We start from the raw sequence: 21,583 nt of genomic DNA on the forward strand, positions 1-21,583 counted from the left end.
CTGCACCAGAGATCTAGCCTTCTACTGCACTACCGGATAGTAATAATTATTAATGTGCAAGAAGCAATTTATTCAAACCTACGTATGTCTTGAATGCCGTACCATTTGTCTCAAGTTCGTGACATATGCGTATAAATGCAGAAAATAGAGTATCTGATACTTTACTTTTAATACCTATCATTTTTTTTATCAGACGTAGTTGTTTTGTTTTTGAGCCGTTACCGTGTATTCTTCCTTCTTCTTCCTTCCTTCCTTAGCATTTAGAAGTCGGATAGAACATTATCATGACATTGAAAAGTGCCTCTCGAAACGTCGAATCAAGAGGTAGAATGAAGAACACAGCGACAACCCAAACATAAAATACAATATCAAATTACTTAAGTACATACTTTAAAACATTCAAGCAATTTAACCTTGTGTATTTTATTAATTGTTTCCCTTTAATTAATTAATTGTAGTTTCTATAACTAAGCCGCAAAATACTTAACGTACGTGAAATTAAAGAGAATTTAATATAGGAAACTTTCACTTCGTTCGTATAAGCTTTATAGATGTATACGTAAAAAGGTGAAATATTACAGAAAAGGGTACCAACTACTTTGGAGGGTAGGTTAAATCGAGTGGAATTGGATAAGTATTTTCACCGTGTTATCATGAAAAAAATCCTCGGAACATTAAACTACTTTTCCTTACAAAGGTCAAATGATACTATTCTCCACTGTGAGGTCACTCCAGTCCCAGTCATAATAGATAAAAAGTAATCTCATGATACCCACCTATTTCATGTCTGGCGATTATATCTTGGTTCAAATTCCGCTTGCGCCATTTAATTTAGTTTCTTTCAATTCAAGACATTACATTGTTTATTTTGAGAATGTGGCTTTCTGGGATGCAGTCTCCGTAGCAGTGTTGCCAAATGACAAAATATACCAGATACCAGTGGCGAAGGGTGGAGCTAGGCTGTTAAGATGTGCCATAAATAGTGCACATTAATCTTTGTCAGTCATACTTATTTCTTTTCATTGAAATAATACTACAATTTACAGACGGTGTTGGTTAATATTTAACCTGAGAAAACCAAGTGATTAGAAAATAGTCAAAAAATACTCGTATATCTATAAAATATCTTAAATTATGCAATTAAATCATACATAACTTTGGATATTTTATATAGAGAAATATATATAATAGTTTGGTTTAGGCAGGGCTTAATTACTTTAAAAAATGAACTTTCCTAACTCAACTAAAATAAATAAGTATGAATGAAAAAGTAAGTAAAATTTTGTCGGATCGCCTAAAGTATACCAAAACTATTATGATTTGGTTTAGGTAGGGTTTAATTGATTTTAAAAAACTAACCAACACCATCTATAAATTGTAGTCTTAGTTCTATGCAAACAAATACGTATGACTAACAAAGTTTATCGTGCACTATTTATGTCAGATCTTAACAGCCTACCTCCACCCTTCGCCACCGCCAGATACGCTAATAAAATAAGCTAATTGGCGAAAAAACGCTAGAATTTCTTATAATTAAAAAAAAGTCTACAAACTAGCACTTGCACAGAATAGATTGAATGTGAATTAATTGTTTTCGCAAATAATAAAGTCTACAATCAAATAAGAAATTAAGTTATAACTTATATATCGTATGTTACATTTAATTTATCGGTAAAAGAAATAAGCATATTAATTTTAAAGAGAATTTGTGTTATGTTCTAGCTTTTTTGTGAGAAATTTTAAGCTGTTTGCGGTGTCCAAACGCCATACGTCAGATACTTACGTATTTGGCATGCTAGATGCATATTCAAATATGCTAGATCTGGTGAACGAAAAGAATTTAGTTTCTCACTTCAGAGACAATGGTCAAATGGGGCCGATTAGTTAGGGGGGGAAGGGGACCTAACCGATTTTTTTTAAACGGTACATGTTCAAACACGCGCGTTAACATGATCTTACTCCCTACTTCATTTATCGTTTGTCAATGTATGGCTACAGCCGTATGTTGTAGCTTAGCCACTGGGAAATGCCAATAGAAATGGCGTATTTAAAAAAGATACTACCTTATTCTTAGGTCAATAATTATTATAAAGCAAACATTATTCGTAGAATGTTTATCACATTTGAATGGTCAAAGACATAGCTTATAATCAGTATCTTTAAAAGTATTTTTAAATGTGTAAATCTTGCCCATTTTTTGAATAATAAAATGCCTAATTCTTGTCAAATTTGGGATCACAGAGATTATCAATATATTTTTTTATTGTAAATATTTCACTATAATAATGTCGGCATAAATTTTACTAAAATTTTTATAAATGCTTTTAAAAATTAATAAATATAAAAAATCTTAACACCACTTCACATGGACGTACTGAAATATGACTATATTCTAAAATATTAGAGCGAGAGGTTTAAAAGAATACTATTTTATGTAATAAAAATACTTTATGCAGTCATCAAATGTTTAAAATAAATATAAAGGATAATAATGCTTCAGAAGTATGTAAATAGATTATCTACAACGTTTAAGGAATGTCCAGGATCATGCCTTTAAAATAGCATTAAAGCTCCATTTTGACGTACGCTGAGCATGTGGGCCGTTAACGATGCACCGTACTGTGTATAAAATATTTTAGAAAAATGAAAACCCCTTTAAAATTGACCACACTTGGTGATAATGTATCTAACATTTGTATTCGTATAATGAAAATGTCAGGGGTTAATCGACAACAGTCGTACAGATTGAATTTAGAGACATGGCGAGGTCATGGATGCGCTGAGGATAAAATGAAGAAAGATTTTGGAATGTTTACAGGTTGGAGGAATGCAGTGGAGTACGACAAATGTCAAATTCCATCGAAGACATTAATACGTCGAACATGGTATTACGAGGAAGATGGGACCGACCGAATTTGCTCGATATAAGCGTTACTCGTTATATTTGTGAATAGGTATTTTTAAATGAGTGGTCACATAACACAAAAAGTCGAAAAAGAAAGTCGAAAATAAAAAAATCTGAAAACCATCGTAAAAATTCCCGAAACAAGCATGGCATTCATAACCTACAAAAGAAGTTGTTTATTGTACCTACTGACTTCACAATCGTTGGATTTTTTCCTTATTTCAGCCATATGCGTGAATACTTTTTCGAAATTTTTGACGATATTTTCGCTCGGTATATCCGATAAGTTGCTCGTTATAACAGTGAATAAATGTATGGAGAAAATCATAAACTAAAATGCCAACGAATGTTTCTTCATTACATCCGAGATATCGCTATATCCGTAATCGTAATAACCGAGTTCGACAAGTACTTACCTATACTATTTACCTACTTACCTATAGTAAAGGTAAAAATGGGGTTCCGTAGTATTACCTACATAAGATCATATTATATTGTGAAAGGAATATGTAACTACACAATTCATAGGGCGTACATTGGGAGGTTATCAATTAGCAATTGATTGATGATGATGAAGATGTCGAAAAGAAAAGTAAATCTGTCGGAATTTCCTGACAAGGCGCAGTTAATTAACGCCCAACGGGTCAGGTGAGACAATCCGTAGAGCATACTGACGACAAAACAAATAGAAATGAAATTTTCATTTCAGTCTCGACGCGCAAACAACAAATTCGTGTCAGGCCATTCTGCGATACGTCACAGCACTACACTGTTTGGGTTTGTTTACCACGGCTAAACTGCTGTCAGATTATTTGTGAAAGAATTAGGCGCGTAATATGAAAATAAACAGAGTTTTGTCTTATCCACCTATAATCTGCAGAAGTGACCCCCAAAGTATAATTCAAAGGGGTGGCAGGCAACATGTAGCTAAAAACAAACGCGGCGGGTTTTCTATTTATTTTCATATGGACATCAAAACCTACCACATAGGTACACCCTTTAACTGCTACCGGTGTAACTTGTACCAACTATACAACGAGGATTTCGTTCGCATGGGACGTTCTCCTACGCTGCGTAGCCTATGTCGAACGCATGAGAGATGCAATAAATGGTTACGTGAGCAACAGTAGGTACTACTAAAGGAAATATAATGTATCAAAGATCGGTAAGTAGCGACAACATCCGAAAATCTGCAGGGAACAATTTTACTGAGCTTTACTATGGTTTATACGTCATACTTTTAAACAATATTAGAGACACACATATTAGGAAAATCCTAGTGGTATTAATTGAACCTACACCTATCGCATTTATAGCGAGGGATTTACCAATTAAACTATCGACTTCGATAGGCATGGGATAAAATAACTTCTGCTCTGTTCTGTTCTTTTTTTTATATTACGCTTACTTATTCCAATACGTTTTAAATTCAATGTGTATGTACCAAATCTTTAAATTATTGTCATTGATTTTTATTAATTTATTATATATTAATTAAAATTACTGGACTTACTATGTTTATCCTCATCAGATTAAACCCAATATTTGCTTTTGATAATTATAGCATTAATCTCAGAAGCCGATCATTCGTTACGACAAAAATCATATTATAAAGTATCTCCGAAAATGTATGCATTATTAGATTTAGGTAGGTCAGATTATAGATAAAGGGATTAAAATTAACCCAGAAAACCCTCATGTTCTAATTTTAATTCCAATATTAATTTATTAGTTTGATAGTTTTCAATTGTACTATAATATTCGTCCCATAGTGGTACAGACCTCACTGATTCACTCTTCGTAGGGGACCCCCCCACCCTTGTAGCGATCTCTGCGCAATGAATCTATCATGGGAAGAACCACGGAAAGTGGCACTGGACCGACGAAAATGTTGGGATCTTGTGTTTACCCTATAATCCGATGATAGGGTGTCACAGAGTGAAGTTAAGTACCTAATTAAGGGGGAAAATGGACAATGCAATGCGATGCAGATTTCTTGGCTAACTCGCCCTTAATTTGAACACTACCCACAGTTGCTAGTTTGACTCGATTTAGTTAATGTAGGTATATGGTGAAACGATACAAGTTATTTGGCTTTATTAGTTTTTTTTCAATTGAACCCTGTCTACCCAAAACATTTAAAATTTCGGTTTTCCTCAGTTTTTTTTTTAATATTGACAAAATATTGGCAAAAACATGAAAATTTGAATAATTATAATCGGTATACACAAAATAAACGCATACGACGCAGCACCCCTTTTAACACTATTTGATAGGCCGCCGTTTTAACCGACAAACGTCATTAATTATTGACATTTTCATATTATTTATATTGACACACGGCGACGTTAAAAATAGAAACCGTTCAGTGAACACGTTCTGTGAAATCATTCCATCAAAATTATTCCCATCGATATTCATTTGCATGTACGAATAAATTATTGTTTGTCGCTTTTATTTTGACATCTCATCTGTCAATGAGCCACTGCCTCCTAGATTTACTATAAAATGAAGTATATAGCAGCGCCCGGCAACCTATGCCACGGGTGCCACTAGGTGGAATGTGAAAGGATTTTTGGTGGTCTCGCCTCGAAAATGACGGTATATTAAAACTTTCTTACTAACTTAAAGTTTGTGGACACTTTAAGTAATGGATTTGTAATAACTGATATAATAGATTATATATGAACTTTGCAGAAGTATTTCATAAACAGGTTTAAGGATTTACAAAAACACTCACCCATGTTTAAATATATTTTGCAGCCTGACATTAAAAAAAATGATAAAGAATATTGAGATTTTTTTAACATTGAGTAGGTATGTTTCCTAGACAGATTTCATTGTATGAAAAAAGTTGCATTCGCTGTTTGTGTTTTTGGTACAACGTATTACTGTGAGCAATGCTAATTATATTGAATGGCCACCTAATCGTTACACGCTAGGTGCGTCTTTAGCGTCCAATGTATTAACTGAAGAAAATTCGGAAATGTGCATAAAATTAAAAACTTAAAACTATGAACAGAATATTGAGGTGTCAGCTTCCAAAATTGAGCCTCAATGTCTATAATGTTTAAATATTGTAATTTCTATGACGTTTTTATGTAGCGTGTATTATTAAAGTCAAATAAAATTGTCTTACAATAGATTTACTAGTTTTATTTCAGTGGCACGCTGAGTGACCAGTACTTTGAATTACCTGTGTTGTGGCACGCCAATGCATTTGGGTTGCCGACCGCTGGTCTATAGCAGTGCTCCGCAACTTTTTCCAAGCCATGGCACACCAAAGGTCTTCCCAGAATTCCGCGGCACACCACACGTAAAACAATTTATACACCAAAACATGGACTCCACATCCTGAAGGGGGACCCTAGCCCATGATCTTTGGCGGGCTCCCCTACCTATCGCTAAGGTTAAAGAATGTGTGATACTCTAAAATAGCGTTTTTCAAATAGTGTTCGAGGTCAAATTAATGGTATTGATTTTAAGTTTAGCGATTTTTTTGTATGGTTATATTCTATTAATATAATTGTGGTTAGTTGTCGGGTTAGGAAAAATTATTTGTCGAGTATTGATACAATAATAATAAATTGTGTCCTACAATCGCATGTTTTAAAATATTAATACTTACTAGGGTAGTAAAATAGCGCCGCAGGCGACTTTTTTTGAATCGAAAATGGGAGCTGAACTGCGATAGCTTTGTCGGAAATCCGAGGATATTTTTTATTAACCGAACTCCAGAAAATAGCCAATGGAACATCGGCGAACTTCAGTTTTAGCGTCCCGTCGTTTATCAATTCAATAAATTCCTCTCGAATTTGTAGGAAAAGCGCTTCTATAGAATTTTCAGCATTGGTTGCAAAAGGGTTTCGTATCCTGTCGCATTTATTGTATGAAAGTACTGATGAAATTTCTTTTGCAGCAAAGTTAAATGTTTTTGAGTCGGATCCAAAATTAATTGCTTGTTTTCAATGGTGGTTTGGTAGTTCCTTTGGAACATTTGTAGAGATCCTTGTCTTAACTCCTGCCAAAGTTCTATTTTATTTTTGACTTCTAATTTATCAGAGTACGTCAATATATTTTCATTCTGACCTTGCATTGTTTTATTAAGATCATGCAGGTGCTCAAATATATTACCAGCCATGTACGAAAATTTGGCTATTGCACCGCGGCACACCTAGCATCGTCTCACGGCACACCGGTTGCGGAGCACTGGTCTATAGGACGGATATTATTTATGGATATAGGAGGCGATGCAATAATCAGAAATTGATCAGTAAATAAATTGGTACTAATCTATGGGAGTTTTGAGAAATCAATAAGTATCTATATATTTTTAAGTGCGAAATCTACTGCTACATCTTTGGTAGAATAGTTGATAACCGTGGCTTCAATGTTGTTTCAGAGAGACAAAGCGCTCTATTTGGTTGCTCTGTTTTGTTTTATTACTTACTCTTATTACATGGTCGCAAAAGTCTTATATAAATATCTGCGAACCGGTGGTTGATAAACACTGCTCTATGCCATTTATTTTATGAAACGTACCATAACACAATACTTTAATTCCTAGAGAAAATGTGTAGATAGTTAGACAAATCGGAATATTATGTATGTAGGTACCTATTTATCCTTATTTATTGACCTTTCAAAAGCCGGTTGTTAAATTATCTAAAAGCATGTAAGTGTTAATAGGAAAATTACAAGATTTTTCTCAACGTCCCCAAGTAAACAGATTGAAAATACATACGTAAGTGCCTCGATCAATGCCGTACAATTGTCATGCCAATTCCATTTATTATGATCAAGTGTTTTACTGAGTCTTTATAAAATAAATTCATATTTGCTCAATGGTAAACTCAACATAATCTTTAGAATACAACCGGCACTCCATAAAAAATATTCTATACAATTATAAAACTTAGTAATTATTCTTTGAAAATCAATTAATAAGACAACGGCTATTAAAATATTAAAATCTTATAAAACAACACAAGCAATACCTACGTCCTACATAATTGACACGAAGAAAATTGCGAGGAAAACACGACGATAGTATGAAAGGTCGCAACCTTCAAGGCTTTATAGAGACATGGCGTATATATACGAGTAAATGTGTTATACATATTCCCAAGTCTGGAGACCGCTTAACCCTTTCCATAGTGGGTGGCTGGCTACAAAGCTTCCAATCCGGACGAAAAGCCAGGCTTCTCTTGCAAAATAGATTTTGCCTTGCGAACTACATCGCACTGGAGCACTGCCAGAAATATATAGATTGAATATTTACAAACAATCTTTTTGTTATGAATGTTACCTACGTTGTTATTACATATCATAATGATACAAACAAGTTATTTTTAATTTAGAATAAATATCTGTTTGAGAAAAACCATATAATATTATACTATTAATTCGATTGACGTTTAGCGTGGTCTTAATTATAATAGTTTTGATAACATAGTTTTTTGTTTTCATACAACGATATGTGAGTTATTTGTATTGACAGCTATTTCAGGGTAAATAAAATTTATAACATAAATTATTAAAAAAAATCGTCCTATTGTGTTCGAGAGAACTTAATAAATAGCTTTATTTTTATTGTGTAAATACATTATATTAAATTAAGGCTATACTTCAGCTGAGACATGGTCTAAAAAGATCGTGACTACGCGACACGCAGATTGTGCAAACGACACGTGACGAACAAAATATAATTTGTCATAAAAATTCAACATGCGTCCAATTAATGATATGTTTATTGTTATATTAGTAATAATAATAATATATACATTGTCATGTTTTCTTTTTCGAGTAAATGCGTGACGTTTTTAGTCATCTTTACACGATTTAAGAATATATTCCTCCAACGCCATCACAAAACAAATTGACGTGCTCAGAACTTGCTATTGCTCTCTGATTGGCAACGAGTGCGAATTTTCGTCCCACCTATTGTTGAAAATTATTTACCGTTTCACTGCTGTATGCCCTTAAGGGGGGACATGCTCAGCGTAGGTCAAAATGGAGCTTTTGTTCTATTTACAAAGCATGATCCTGGACATACCTTAAACGTTGTAGATAATCTATTGATGTAATTTTGAAGCCTTATTATCCTTTATATTTATTTTAAACATTTGATGACTGCATCAAGTATTTTTATTACATACCATAGTATTCTTTTAAACCTCTCGCTCTAATGTTTTAGAATATAGTCATATTTCGGTACATAACTGTGCAGTGGTGTTAAGATTTTTTACATTTATTAATTTTTAAACGCATTTATAAAACCATTAGTATAATTTATGACGAGATAATTTTAGTAAAATATTTACGATAAAAAATTGTATTGATAATCTCTGTGATCCCAAATTTGACAAGAATTAGGCATTTTATTATTCAAAAAATGGGCAAGATTAACACATTTGAAGATAATTCTAAAGATACTCATTATAAGCTATGTCTTTGACCATTCAAGTGTGATAAGGGCATTTTCGCCAAAGTTTGTACATGTTTGAAATTTGGGTAATATTATTTTTTCACTCAAATTAACCATTTTTATATAGCTAGCAGATTCCTTGTTCTATTGCTGAATTGGTGATAGCAATTTTTCAGCAAAATATTGATTAATACAATATTTATATCATTTTTATTATGAAATTGGGCATAATAAGTTTCCGTTCCGTGACTACGAAACTTAGCTTTTAAAACATGAATGAAACACTTTTTATCACTTAAAAGAGCTCTATTAGATTAAAAAAACCATACACTTCAAAATAAAACTACAAATAGTCAAAAAATATTATTGAATTTTAATTCTTGGGCACATTTCGTTCCCCTCCGTTACCCTATGTCTATAATGGCAGAGCATTTTTCCTTTAGTATTTGAAAAAACCAATCAATGTTCGTTCTGCTATTTTTTTAAAGACAATAATCACTTTTACTAAATTTTATTGGAAAAATAAATAAGTTTCGTTATTTAATAATCAAATGAAAAATAGTTAACGTTCAACTTTTTTGGGGACATTTTCGGAATGGAACGAAATGGTAACGGAGTGTAATTTGTAAAGCTTAAGTTACATGTTACCATAAAAACAAATTTTTGTTTTATGAAATTTATTTGAATTTTTTGATAGACAGATAAATATTCAACGTGCGTCAAAATAACAAAACAAATCAAACTTAATCACTAAAATAGACATATTTTATAATAAATTTCACAATACTTGTAAAATAAGGTAGGTAATAATTTTGACACACTATACATTACCATAACTTTATTTGGCATTTATATTATTTGTAACTCAGATAAAAAATATTTTTAAGCAAATTAACAATATATGAAAAAAAAAATCAGCAAGGGATTCAGACGCGAGTTCCTAGCGCGGCACGGAGTATATAACTTTTACGAAAATAATTATAGTCAAACTCGGTTATTACGATCTCTGACATAGCGAGATCTCGGATGTAATAACGAAACATTTGTTGACAATTGGTTTATGATTTTCGCCATACATTTAATTCTTTCACTGTTATAACGAGCAACTTATCGGATATACCGAGCTAAAATACTGTTAATGTGTCGACCGTTTTAAAACATTTCGACCCTAAGCAATAAAATCCGATTGGACAGGATGCCGCCGGGGTCGGATTACGTTTATGACACTAGTAAAGTGTCTAAGTACCTACCTTATTGGTGTTTCACCGACAATAATAAAAAAGTATCCACGCATATGGTTGAAAAATCCAAGGTTTGTGAAGTCCGTAGGTACCTACCAGCGTTAATTACAATAAACAACTTCTTTTGTAGTTTATGAATGCCATGCTCGTTTCGGGGATTTTTACGATGGTTTCCAAATTTTTTATTTTCGGCTTTTTGTGTAATGTGACATGCTCATTTAAAAATACCTATTCTCTGATATAACGAGTAACGCTTATAACAAGCAAATTCAGTCGGTCCCATCTTCCTCGTAATAACCAAGTTCGACTTTATGTTGTCTTGAAATTTAATTGTATTCATCAACATAAAATGTAGCTATACAGGTTGATTGTAATCAAGACGTACTTTTCTGACATTTCGTGAATACCTACAGTTCTAGGTATTAAATCTAATCGAGTACACATTTCTGTTAAACGTGACAAAAAAATACTTTTTCATACATTTTTATAAATTTCTATGCCTAAAATGTATGGAGAAGTTTTAAAATTTTGGTGGCGTATAACAGAAAGAGTATGACAGAGCCAGTGCCTGTCTCGCAATTATTTCAGTCTGGTGTTTTTTCTTTTCCTTCTGTTGTTTTTTTTTATCTCCATACTTTTATGTGCGCTATTTTTGCGTATTCAGACATATCACATACTTTTTTAATCTTTATTATATTATTATATTATAGTCAGGTTATTTTTTATATTTTTTAATGAAAATATTTTTGTTTTTCATACGAACAGACAAAATAATTTTTTTTATAATCTATGAAGAACTAAACACACACTGTAAACCCAACTTTATGCATGCCATTTCGTTACTTTTACATTCCACATATACGTTACCACCAATATAGTTTCGGAGTGGAAGTAACGGATTCTGTTTCAGAAGTGTTTGAAGCCAAAATTTAGCTTAGTTTTATTGTTAAACCTGCGATATGTTTTATTATATCTGTAGTATGAAAGATAAGCTCCATATGTGTAGTATGTGAAATAGAAATATGTGTTTTCTTACCTTATAAATCGTGGTAACAGTAGTGGAACTTCTTAAATGACCAACCCAGAAAGCAACCTGTTCCGATAGCGATACCGACACACACCAACAATTTAAAGTGTACATGGCGATCAGTGTTATACAAAAATGTTGCTACATTAAAAAAAAACATATTTATAGTGAAAATTTTTCGCCTTCATGCTAAAATCGTGGTAACGGAATGTGGAGTTCCACTTTTTCAAATATCCTGGGACACACTTTAAACGTGATTTTTTTTCAATATTGGTACAAATTTACGAAAAAACTATATATTTTCCAAAAATATATAATGTAAGCTGTTGAAAACACTACGAATTTAATTTTACACACTCAAAATTAATGACGAAATCAGACTTTGTTTATTTGAATTTATGGGTGGGACATGGTAAAAACGCACTACCTTTCGATCTAAATAATCAATTAAAAATATATACAGGTCAGATAGTTGTATTTAACTGATTGAATAGAGTAAATTAATAAATTTGCATGTTAAAAGTACATAACTTTCCAACATTTTATAATATAATAACTATGAAAAAATCAATCAAAGTCATGGGACATGCCAAAAACGCAATGTACAAACTTTGGCGAAAATGCCCATAAACATCCTACGAATAATGATTGCTTTATAATAATTATTGACCTAAGAATAAGGTAGTGATTTTTTGAAATACGCCATTTCTTTTGGCATTCCCCAGTAGTTAAGCTACAACATACGGCCGTAGCCATAAATTGACAAACTATAATTGATGTAGGGAGTAAAATGATGAAAAAAAGATTTTTTTTCGGTTAGGTTAGGTCAGGGGTCGGCAAACTGCGGCTCACGAGCCGAATGTGGCTCTTTGCGTATTGGCGTGCGGTTCTTTGCCAAATTCCCAAGTTTTACAAAAACTTTTGCAAAATTCACAATTTTTATTTTTTGTCATTGATTTGTACACTTATTATATTATATAATGACATTATCGCGAGTCTAATTTTTCCTCCTTGATGGTTGATGCAAAAAGGTATGATTGTTGTTGTTTTAAATCCGCCCATTGCAAAATTCGACAAATCAAATTTTTCTCCATTTGATATTGACACGAGCACTTTTGAAATACAATTTTGGTGGATCTAACAAGCAAATAGTTATGGAGCTCAACATTTGTAGGTCTTGCTACCAAAACTGAGGATTTGGAGAGAGAAAAATGCAATTTAATTTCACAACACAAGTGGGGCGCTCTAAAAGATCTACATATACATATAGTAGATACTAAGATTTTTAATACATATTATGGAATAGCTTTCCGAACTCATGATCGAGTCTGCATAATAATATGTTTGTGATCAATCATTTTCAAACATGAACAATATAAATAGCATTTAGAGAAGCCAAATAACCGATGAGAATTGTTAAATGGAGTCGCGCCTGAAATTAAAAACTACAAGTTGCATACCAAACATACACACTCTCCAAAGAAATGCAAGGAAGGTCATTGTTCACATAGTTTTAAGGAATGCGTAATGTCATGCATATTCTGTAAAAATTATATTTATAATGTCAACAATAAAAACATATAATATTAAGTGTTTACGTTAGTTTTATTCGGGAAATCTTCTTCACTTAATAAATAAACAATTGTAAAATGTAATTAATTCATTTAAATAAATCATATTTATAAAAATATACGCATGGCTCTCGAATTTTTTTTTAACCGTTGTGCCATCATATTTGGCTCTTTTGGTTCAAAAGTTTGCCGACCCCTGGGTTAGGTTAAGACATAGCTTATAATTAGTATCTTTAGAATTATCTTCAAATGTGTTAATCGTGCCGATTTTTTGAATAATAAAATGCCTAATTCTTGTCAAATTTGGGATCACAGAGATTATCAATATAATTTTTTATCGTAAATATTTTACTAAAATTATCTCGTCATAAATTATACTAATGGTTTTATAAATGCGTTTAAAAATTAATACATGTAAAAAATCTTAATACCACTGCACAGTTATGTACCGAAATATGACTATATTCTAAAACATTAGAGCGAGAGGTTTAAAAGAATACTATGTTATGTAATAAAAATACTTTATGCAGTCATCAAATGTTTAAAATAAATATAAAGGATAATAAGGCTTCAAAATTACATAAATAGATTATCTACAACGTTTAAGGTATGTCCAGGATCATGCTTTGAAAATAGAACAAAAGCTCCATTTTGACCAACGCTGAGCATGTCACCCCTTAATAAAATATAAAAATATGTATTAAAATGACTATTCAATAATAATATATAATATGTATGTACATTTGTTGTTATACCTACCACATAATAAACAATCATTCTGTGTGACTTTTCTGCTTTATTCCATATAAGTAATTATGAATTAACATTTGACACGGCAATCTTATTGCTTTTTATAATTAACCGTAATTATCAATGTCGTTCAACAAAATGAAGTTTTCCGTATGTTCTGTAATTATAACTTTACATAATTACAAAGTATGTATTACCAAATCATTAAATGAATTAATGTTATCTTATTTAAGTAAATATGTTGTTCACTATCAATTCTTGGTAATACAATAAGTACTTAATTAAAATAAATCACATATTATGTACCTACCTAGTACTAGTTCAACTTAGTTTAATAATTTAATAATCAAGACCGGTTTCGTCCGCTTCAATGGAACGTCATCAACTGGGGACAATGACAACCAGTTGACGATGCCCCTGTGAAACGAAAGAAACCGGTCGAAACTATATGGAATTAGTAACACATGTGTGTTATTACTTTAATTGAGTTAATCTTGTTGAACTGGAATTAGGTTATATACATATACATGGGAAAGTTTTAAAATCTATGTAATAAAGATGGTTTTTAAGAAGTTAAAGTAATAATATAATATGTTATAGAAATAACCAGTGAAATATTTTTTTTATCAAGAATGCGTTTTTTTCTTATCGACTAATTAATAATAACCTGAATGCATTCAAAATGCAGCAATCTGAGAGAGAGAGAAATATTGAATTAATCATTTTGATGAAATACCTACACGATATTGCATTACCTATGTATACGAAATATTCTGAATTATACGTTTATTTTACTTGTCAAGGTAAAATGATGTATAATTTAAATATTTATAAATAAAAAATGAGAGTTCGAATGTTCTTTTTTTAAAATATAAACGGCTGTTTTGTTAATAAAAATGTAAAACTGGTTAGCGATGTCCCAACAGAATGAAATTACTAATCAGTCTATGCGAATTCAAAATCCTCGTTATTTTTTTTCACATTTTCTGCATACGAATAACTCTATTAACATTGATAACATAAAAAAATCAGAACTACAATATTTTTCAAGGTAAATAGTCTTTTTCACGCTACGTCATTCTATGTCCAGAGCGTGTATTGGTACAAAAAGAATAAAATAATCCTAACGGATAACTAATACGATATAATTACACATTCACGTTATATTATTTTTATTTGCAAATGCGTAATGGCAAAATTAACCATAGAAAGGAATTTATTCTATACTGATTTTGTTTAATTTTCTGAAATAAGTTTTCAAAATCGCCAGAGTAATGCGAGAGTACACAATATAAACCAGTGACGGCAAACCTATGGCACGCGAGACGATTTTGCATGGCACGTGAATGTTTTATTTCGAAGAGAAAAAAATACCTATAATAATTTGAAAAATATTTTTGTATAAATGAATATGGTAATCCATGCGTATTTTCTTTGGTTTTAATTTTATAGCCAATCGATAAGCAAACAGAAACTACGAAACTCATGCACAAATTTAATGACAGATCGCATTGTATAAACATGGCAGGCAAATACTCTTAAAGAATAAACAATAAACTTGGTGGAGCTAGTAGTAGTGTTTTTGACAGTCAGTGAAAATGAAAAATTGTTCAGTTATGGGGAATATATTATGAAAGAAATGTGGTTAAAATGCTCCCACTATCTCTTTGAATTTTTTGAAAACAAGAAAAAAAATATTCGAAGTATAAAAATTATGCCTTCGTCTAGCTAGAAACACGGTGATAGATAGAATCTGAAGAACTTATTGTAATTTTTAAACTTTTTTAATAGAATTCTTAAAAACTAGTTTAATAAATCACGGTTTTTTTTAAATTACGATACTATGCTATTAGGTACTGAATTGAAATGATTCAATTGTTTTTATAAGATATAATAAAATAAAAGGACCACGTGTATATATTCTAAGATATCACTTAACTCAAAAAAACAATAAAAAGGGTGATAAATAATATGATACAATGTAGTATTCAGACAGTTAATTATACCGGGAATTTAACTGTCAGGCTTTATATTTTTTAACATGGCCGTCCATGACCGCTAATGACAGCTAATGAAAGCGCAAATGAGAGCTGTCAAATGTTGTTAAGTAACATACTTAGCACGTCCTACTTGATTCCAAATGCATCCTATTAGAATCTCCAAAAGGACTTTTTTATTCAACTGGACATTCCAATTGGCATGCATTTGGAATCAAGTAAGTCGTGTTAACTGTGCTAACAATAATTGTTGTAGATACGTAGAACCCCTACCTCGCTACCATGTCATAATCATTTGTTCGACAAGGGAAAAAATGAGTAAAACAAAACCTTTCACTTTACATCTGGCATACTGGGTATAAACATTTTTTTTTATAATAGATAATAAGTATATAAAATTATGACCATCGAGGAATGATCCAACAAAACTGAACTTTTAACATCAACTTCATTAATTTTAATAGTAAATTTCCTTGAAATCTTGATATTCAGGCTATAGTCGGGATGAATGGTGACAAGTTGCACATTCGCATTCTCCAGTCAGTCTAGTCATTGTATTGTGTGATCCGTCTGATAGTGAAAAAAAATGATTATTATAGTAATCAATAATAATTCCTGTTAAAGTTCCGGTTGTGCACGTGTTTCTGAGAATGTGGCATGATTCTGCAAGCAATTAATCACATATCGAGAATTTTCAAACGAATGCGGTCGCAAAAACTGGATAGCCTCAACCTTGTCGCAATAAATGCATACACTCCATTGCAGTGAGGTTAACTGAGTTGCAGTACTTATTACGTCGATCTGAAATGCTAATTGAATATGGAGTTATTTATATTTTAATAATATACAACATAAACGTAGTATTACTTTTTTTTAGTTGTAGTGAATGGGACTTGAGCCCACAACCATCGAATTTCGGGCGCTGTGCTTTTTATCAATTAAACCACCGATCGATGTAATAATTAATCACACCGAAATTTCTATATATCTTAAATCTTATGTATTATTCATTTGAAAAGAAAGTTTAATTAAATAATATAACAGTAGGGAAACGGGATACACGAGTATGATAAGGCGTATGTTTTAAAAACCTTTACGTCCACATTTCAATGCTTTGAACTAAACGACGTTTTGGTTTCATGTGTAGTAAGTGTATGTTCCTTCGTATTGTATTTTCAAACCATTTCTCACCATTTTATTAGTTGATCAACCCGGAATTGCAATAAAATTAGAGATATCGATATTTTATTATTTCTTATCGGTCAGTCAGTACTGTTTTAACATCATTTTTGTAATGCTTTGTCGGGTTTTGAACATGACAATATGTTAATCTGTATGAAACACTACATTGTATTAACAGCGGATAGTAAGTTTCCTTGGCGCAGATGGCGAAACGGATTCGTCAGAAGATATAAAAGGAGGCCTTGAAACAGTCAAAACCTATCATTGTCCCTACTAAAATCCTTACAAATTTAGTATAAAATATTACCCAAAGCATAACAAACCCCTTGCAAATAACATGAAAGGAGCTTATAATATAATATCACCACACAAACAAATACGTACTTCTATACAAAATAATTGACTAAATAAATAAACTAAAAAAAGACTTAAAATAAATAATATTATTATTTGTCATCACAGTAATTATTTTAGTTGAATGGTGTGGATTAAAGGTTTTTATTTTTAATGTTGGGGGGTTCAAAACCTTTCGATGGGTCGGGATTCGATGTCCCTAAATCCGCTACTGATCAATACATAAGTTATAGAATATGTACGTATTTCTTAAGATGAAGACCATAATATGTGACTTGTAGGAAATATACGGTTCATTATGTACTACCAAATTATAAGAGATATTTTATTTCACTCCCATTTTCGATTCCTTTTTTTCGGATTGCAGATAGGTAACTACTTACCACTATCTGCATGCATAGACATATATTTTATAGTAATGTCATTACCCATTATTAATAGTAAAGTGATAATCAAAATCCATTGTATGTACCTACCACTAAATAAAATATGCGGATACATGAATTGACTAATCGTCAGCGCAATTTCGCATTGAGAAATTGAACATAGGTGGTAGATACTTACTTAATATTTTGTCATATCGTAAAATAACATACATAAATAAAATATGATCATGAAGTCACAATACAGTGATTTTGTGTAAAATTTCGTTCCAAATTTCGTAGAGAAATTCTGCTGAGGGGGTCCAATGTAAGTATTTACATTATGAAACGTACACATAACTCAATTCGAAATGATAAAGATATGGTAACTAACCTAAGCAACTACTTGTGTGAGTACTTTAAAATGATAATCGGTTTTAAACCGAGGGTCGGCAACCTTTTTCTTCATATATGAGCCACACTCAATTTTTAGTTTTGATAAAAGGGGCCCGCAGGTGTTTAAAGAAAATAGGGAGTATAAAAAAACATTTTTTACTGTTTACTTTCAAAAATATTTTAGATTTTATATACTTTACTTAAAAAATATTTCTTTAAGTACATACTAATTATGTATTTCAACATACAGGCTGCATAGAATATGGTCAACCGGCCTTCAGTTTCCGACCTTTTGTAGCAGACTGTCGGTCTGGTATTTTGAAGCCCTTTTGTATTAACTAATATGCAAGGATAATCGTATCATTATGAAATTGTTGTAACGACGGTTATACCATGCAAAGGGTCATAGAACATGTATTTTGTTGTCCATAAGTAAGTAAATTAATTAATTAGATAATGTAAATCTAAAATAATAACCCAAACTTATTCAATTTTGTTAGGTACCTAATTCAATATGTATATAAAATAAATATATAGGGATGTATTGTAAGGTATCTAATGAAGTTGTGCCTCGTCGTAATATGGAATCGTGGGGGTAGGTAGATTGAGCGTCGCTTGGGGGCGGCAGTTACCCGAAGGGCGGCAAATCGAGGAGAATCATTAGGTGTATATAAATAGCTACCAAAACTTAGTAAAAACGGAAATATCTTTCCATTAAAAAATTCAGCTCACAGGTTGGAAACAAAATGTATTAATTACTATAAAAGTTTTAACAGGACTATATTTTTATGTCGGGTTCGCGATGTCTAGTTTACTTCCGTTGTTCTTATACGTCACGTCAAACAATGACACGTGCAGATTTGCGAATTATATTTGAATTGTACATACTTAGTTATCTAATTCAAAATTTATCGAAATAGGTATGTTTACCTGTCACTCGCGAGTTTTGGAAGTTGTCAGGTGTATTTTTGAATGTATCTGAAACCGTGGACTCGAAATATTGTCTATTGAGGCAGAGATAGCATTTAAATTAGATTTAGTGGTATATATCCATACAACACAATTCTTAGATATTGGTGGTCATGAAAGGATGATAAAAAATAATGTATAAAAATATGTGGCGGCATTTTGCCACTGGCTAGGGGCGGCATTTTGTCTAGGAACGTCACTGATCATAATAGGATGTAAATATGTATCGGATGATAGAGACTATTAAGAACAATAATCTCTAGGTTCGGTAAAGATACAGTAGGTAGGTGTCTACTCTAAATCGTTTGTGTGGCGTGTTCTTTTGAAACCTAAAAAGAACCCAGATACTGAAATACAAATCAAAACCTAACCCTATCGACTTATTTTTTGGGTTACAGTAGGTTGTGTTATATTGTTATTATATTTAATTTACTGTTTGGTCTCGAAAGACTATGCCAGCAAAAAGACTAGGTACCTAATTGTGCCGCAGATGCCGTCATGAGCTTTTATAATATTTTTTTTACGAAAAGTTTATTCCATATAGACAATTATAATAAATACCTCTTCTGTCGGCGCATAGCCTTTTTGTTCCAATAATTAATTGTTAATTTAAAATTTGACATTTTATTTTGATGCATCATTATCACAAACTAAGATTATATTATGCTGTGTCCACATTGGCAACAAGTTGCTAGCAACCTCATTAAATTTCACGATACTTATCATAATTTATAAGACCATAAATTTTATTAGTTTAATCGAAATTTAATGAGGTTGAAAGCAACTTGTGTCCAATGTGGACACCGCTTTAGGTAATATTAGGTTGGGGTATGTTATGTTAGGTTGGGTTAGGTCTAAAAAGAAAGTTATAAATCTCATGACGGCATCTGCGGCACATTTACCAAAAACTATAGTATGGAGAGATATCAAGCAAATGCCAATGATGTCAGAAAAGAAGACAGTCATTTTTTCGGCATGCATGCAAAATATTTGCAAACACCGGCTGATTTCGATGTGGAATTTATGCAACCGCTGTGGACGTGCAAGAATCGTAAACACGAAAGATGCCACAACACAAGCGACGCGAAATTTGACAAACGTAAGTAATTATTTATCTAGGGCACAGGAGAAACGTCGGTTGACGGTCAGCGAAACATGAAAACAATGTAACGATAGTTCGCGCAAATCAAAAAGTGCTGTCAGAATCAGATGCGCGAGTGGGCAGGACAGCAAAACGAGCGTTAACATTCCGCCCACCAATTTTCATCTCGGTGCTTTCTAAATTCTAAAATCATTCACGAGTTAACCTAAATTTAGCCCCTCCATCAAAAATATTCGGCCGACGAAAAAACTACGGGCCAAGTAATAATAACATCAAAACTACTATCGTAATTTTGCGGAAGTTCGACACACCCTCCTGACACATTGAAGACATTTACAAGTTATGTTACGATGTTCCGCTTACCTTGGTCTACTCTGCATGTAATACTGCCCGACAAAAATAAACAGCATGTAAACACCGACATAGTAAAATGCCACTGTCCAATTTTCCGTCATCCACTTCCTGGTCTCCTGGTGTATAAACTCATTTTCGAAATCGAAAATGTACGAATAGTTCGGTGTCGTAACCGTATCCATGTAATTCATTTTCGCAATGTTTCTTCGAGTTATCCTTAGGAAAATAGGCAAAAGACAACTTCCATGCGGACAAATGGAATGATCGTTATCACTAAACGGATTCCTGCACCTTGTTTCACTGATTTCACCGGGTTTCCTTAAACGAATTGAACTCACGCCGGTTAAAGATATTTATTTAACCTAAAAATTACGTCAAGTAAGTATGTATAACCTAATTTTGACACATATTTCGAAGGAAACATAACATAAACCCGGCGACAAAATTCGGTAGTGAGCTAAATAAATGTTATCCTCTGACGGTCTGATGACAAAATGATGTTATTTCCTCGAGCGCCGAGGTTTTATCAAAAACAGCCGTACGCGGAGAGGTAACCTTGCGATTTTGACAAGGTATGAAAAACGAATGAATGGACGGGCTGTCGCTGCCGGGCATTGCGCATGTACCTGTCAACGATTGGTGACGTCACGCTGCAAGCTCCGTCAATGGTATTGCCAGCGATTAAAAATTGAACTATTTTTAATTCGCCCAAAGTCAAAGAGGTTTGAACGGTGCTTATCTCTTTGCCCAAAAAAGTTTCACATTTACACAATGTAAAATGAAAAAATAAAAGGTGCATCTCAAAGTATTTATACCATAGCGTTATCTATTAATTAATCAACCAAACTCTTTTTACAAATTTGTCGTATGAGAAACACCCCATCTTTTTTTTCTAGTGGCATTACTGAAAACTAAGCGTAATGGCGCCATGTTCAAAATAATATCA

At 32.3% G+C, this 21,583-nt stretch overlaps 1 protein-coding gene across 1 annotated transcript in view; it reads right to left on the reverse strand.

Moving 5' to 3' along the window:
• Positions 1-21,253, reverse strand: part of Baldspot (elongation of very long chain fatty acids protein baldspot) — a 100,230-nt gene extending 78,977 nt beyond the window's left edge. Inside the window, exon 1 of the mRNA XM_085952168.1 lies at positions 20,647-21,253. Coding sequence (XP_085808294.1) covers positions 20,647-20,828 — 182 coding nt within the window. The 5' untranslated portion in view covers positions 20,829-21,253. The remainder of the gene's footprint in view (positions 1-20,646) is intronic.
• Positions 21,254-21,583: the final 330 nt, after the last annotated feature.

Source organism: Rhyacophila brunnea, unplaced genomic scaffold, assembly GCF_057557595.1.
Source record: "Rhyacophila brunnea isolate RB1 unplaced genomic scaffold, BYU_Rbru_1.0 scaffold_3, whole genome shotgun sequence".
NCBI lineage: Eukaryota > Metazoa > Arthropoda > Insecta > Trichoptera > Rhyacophilidae > Rhyacophila > Rhyacophila brunnea.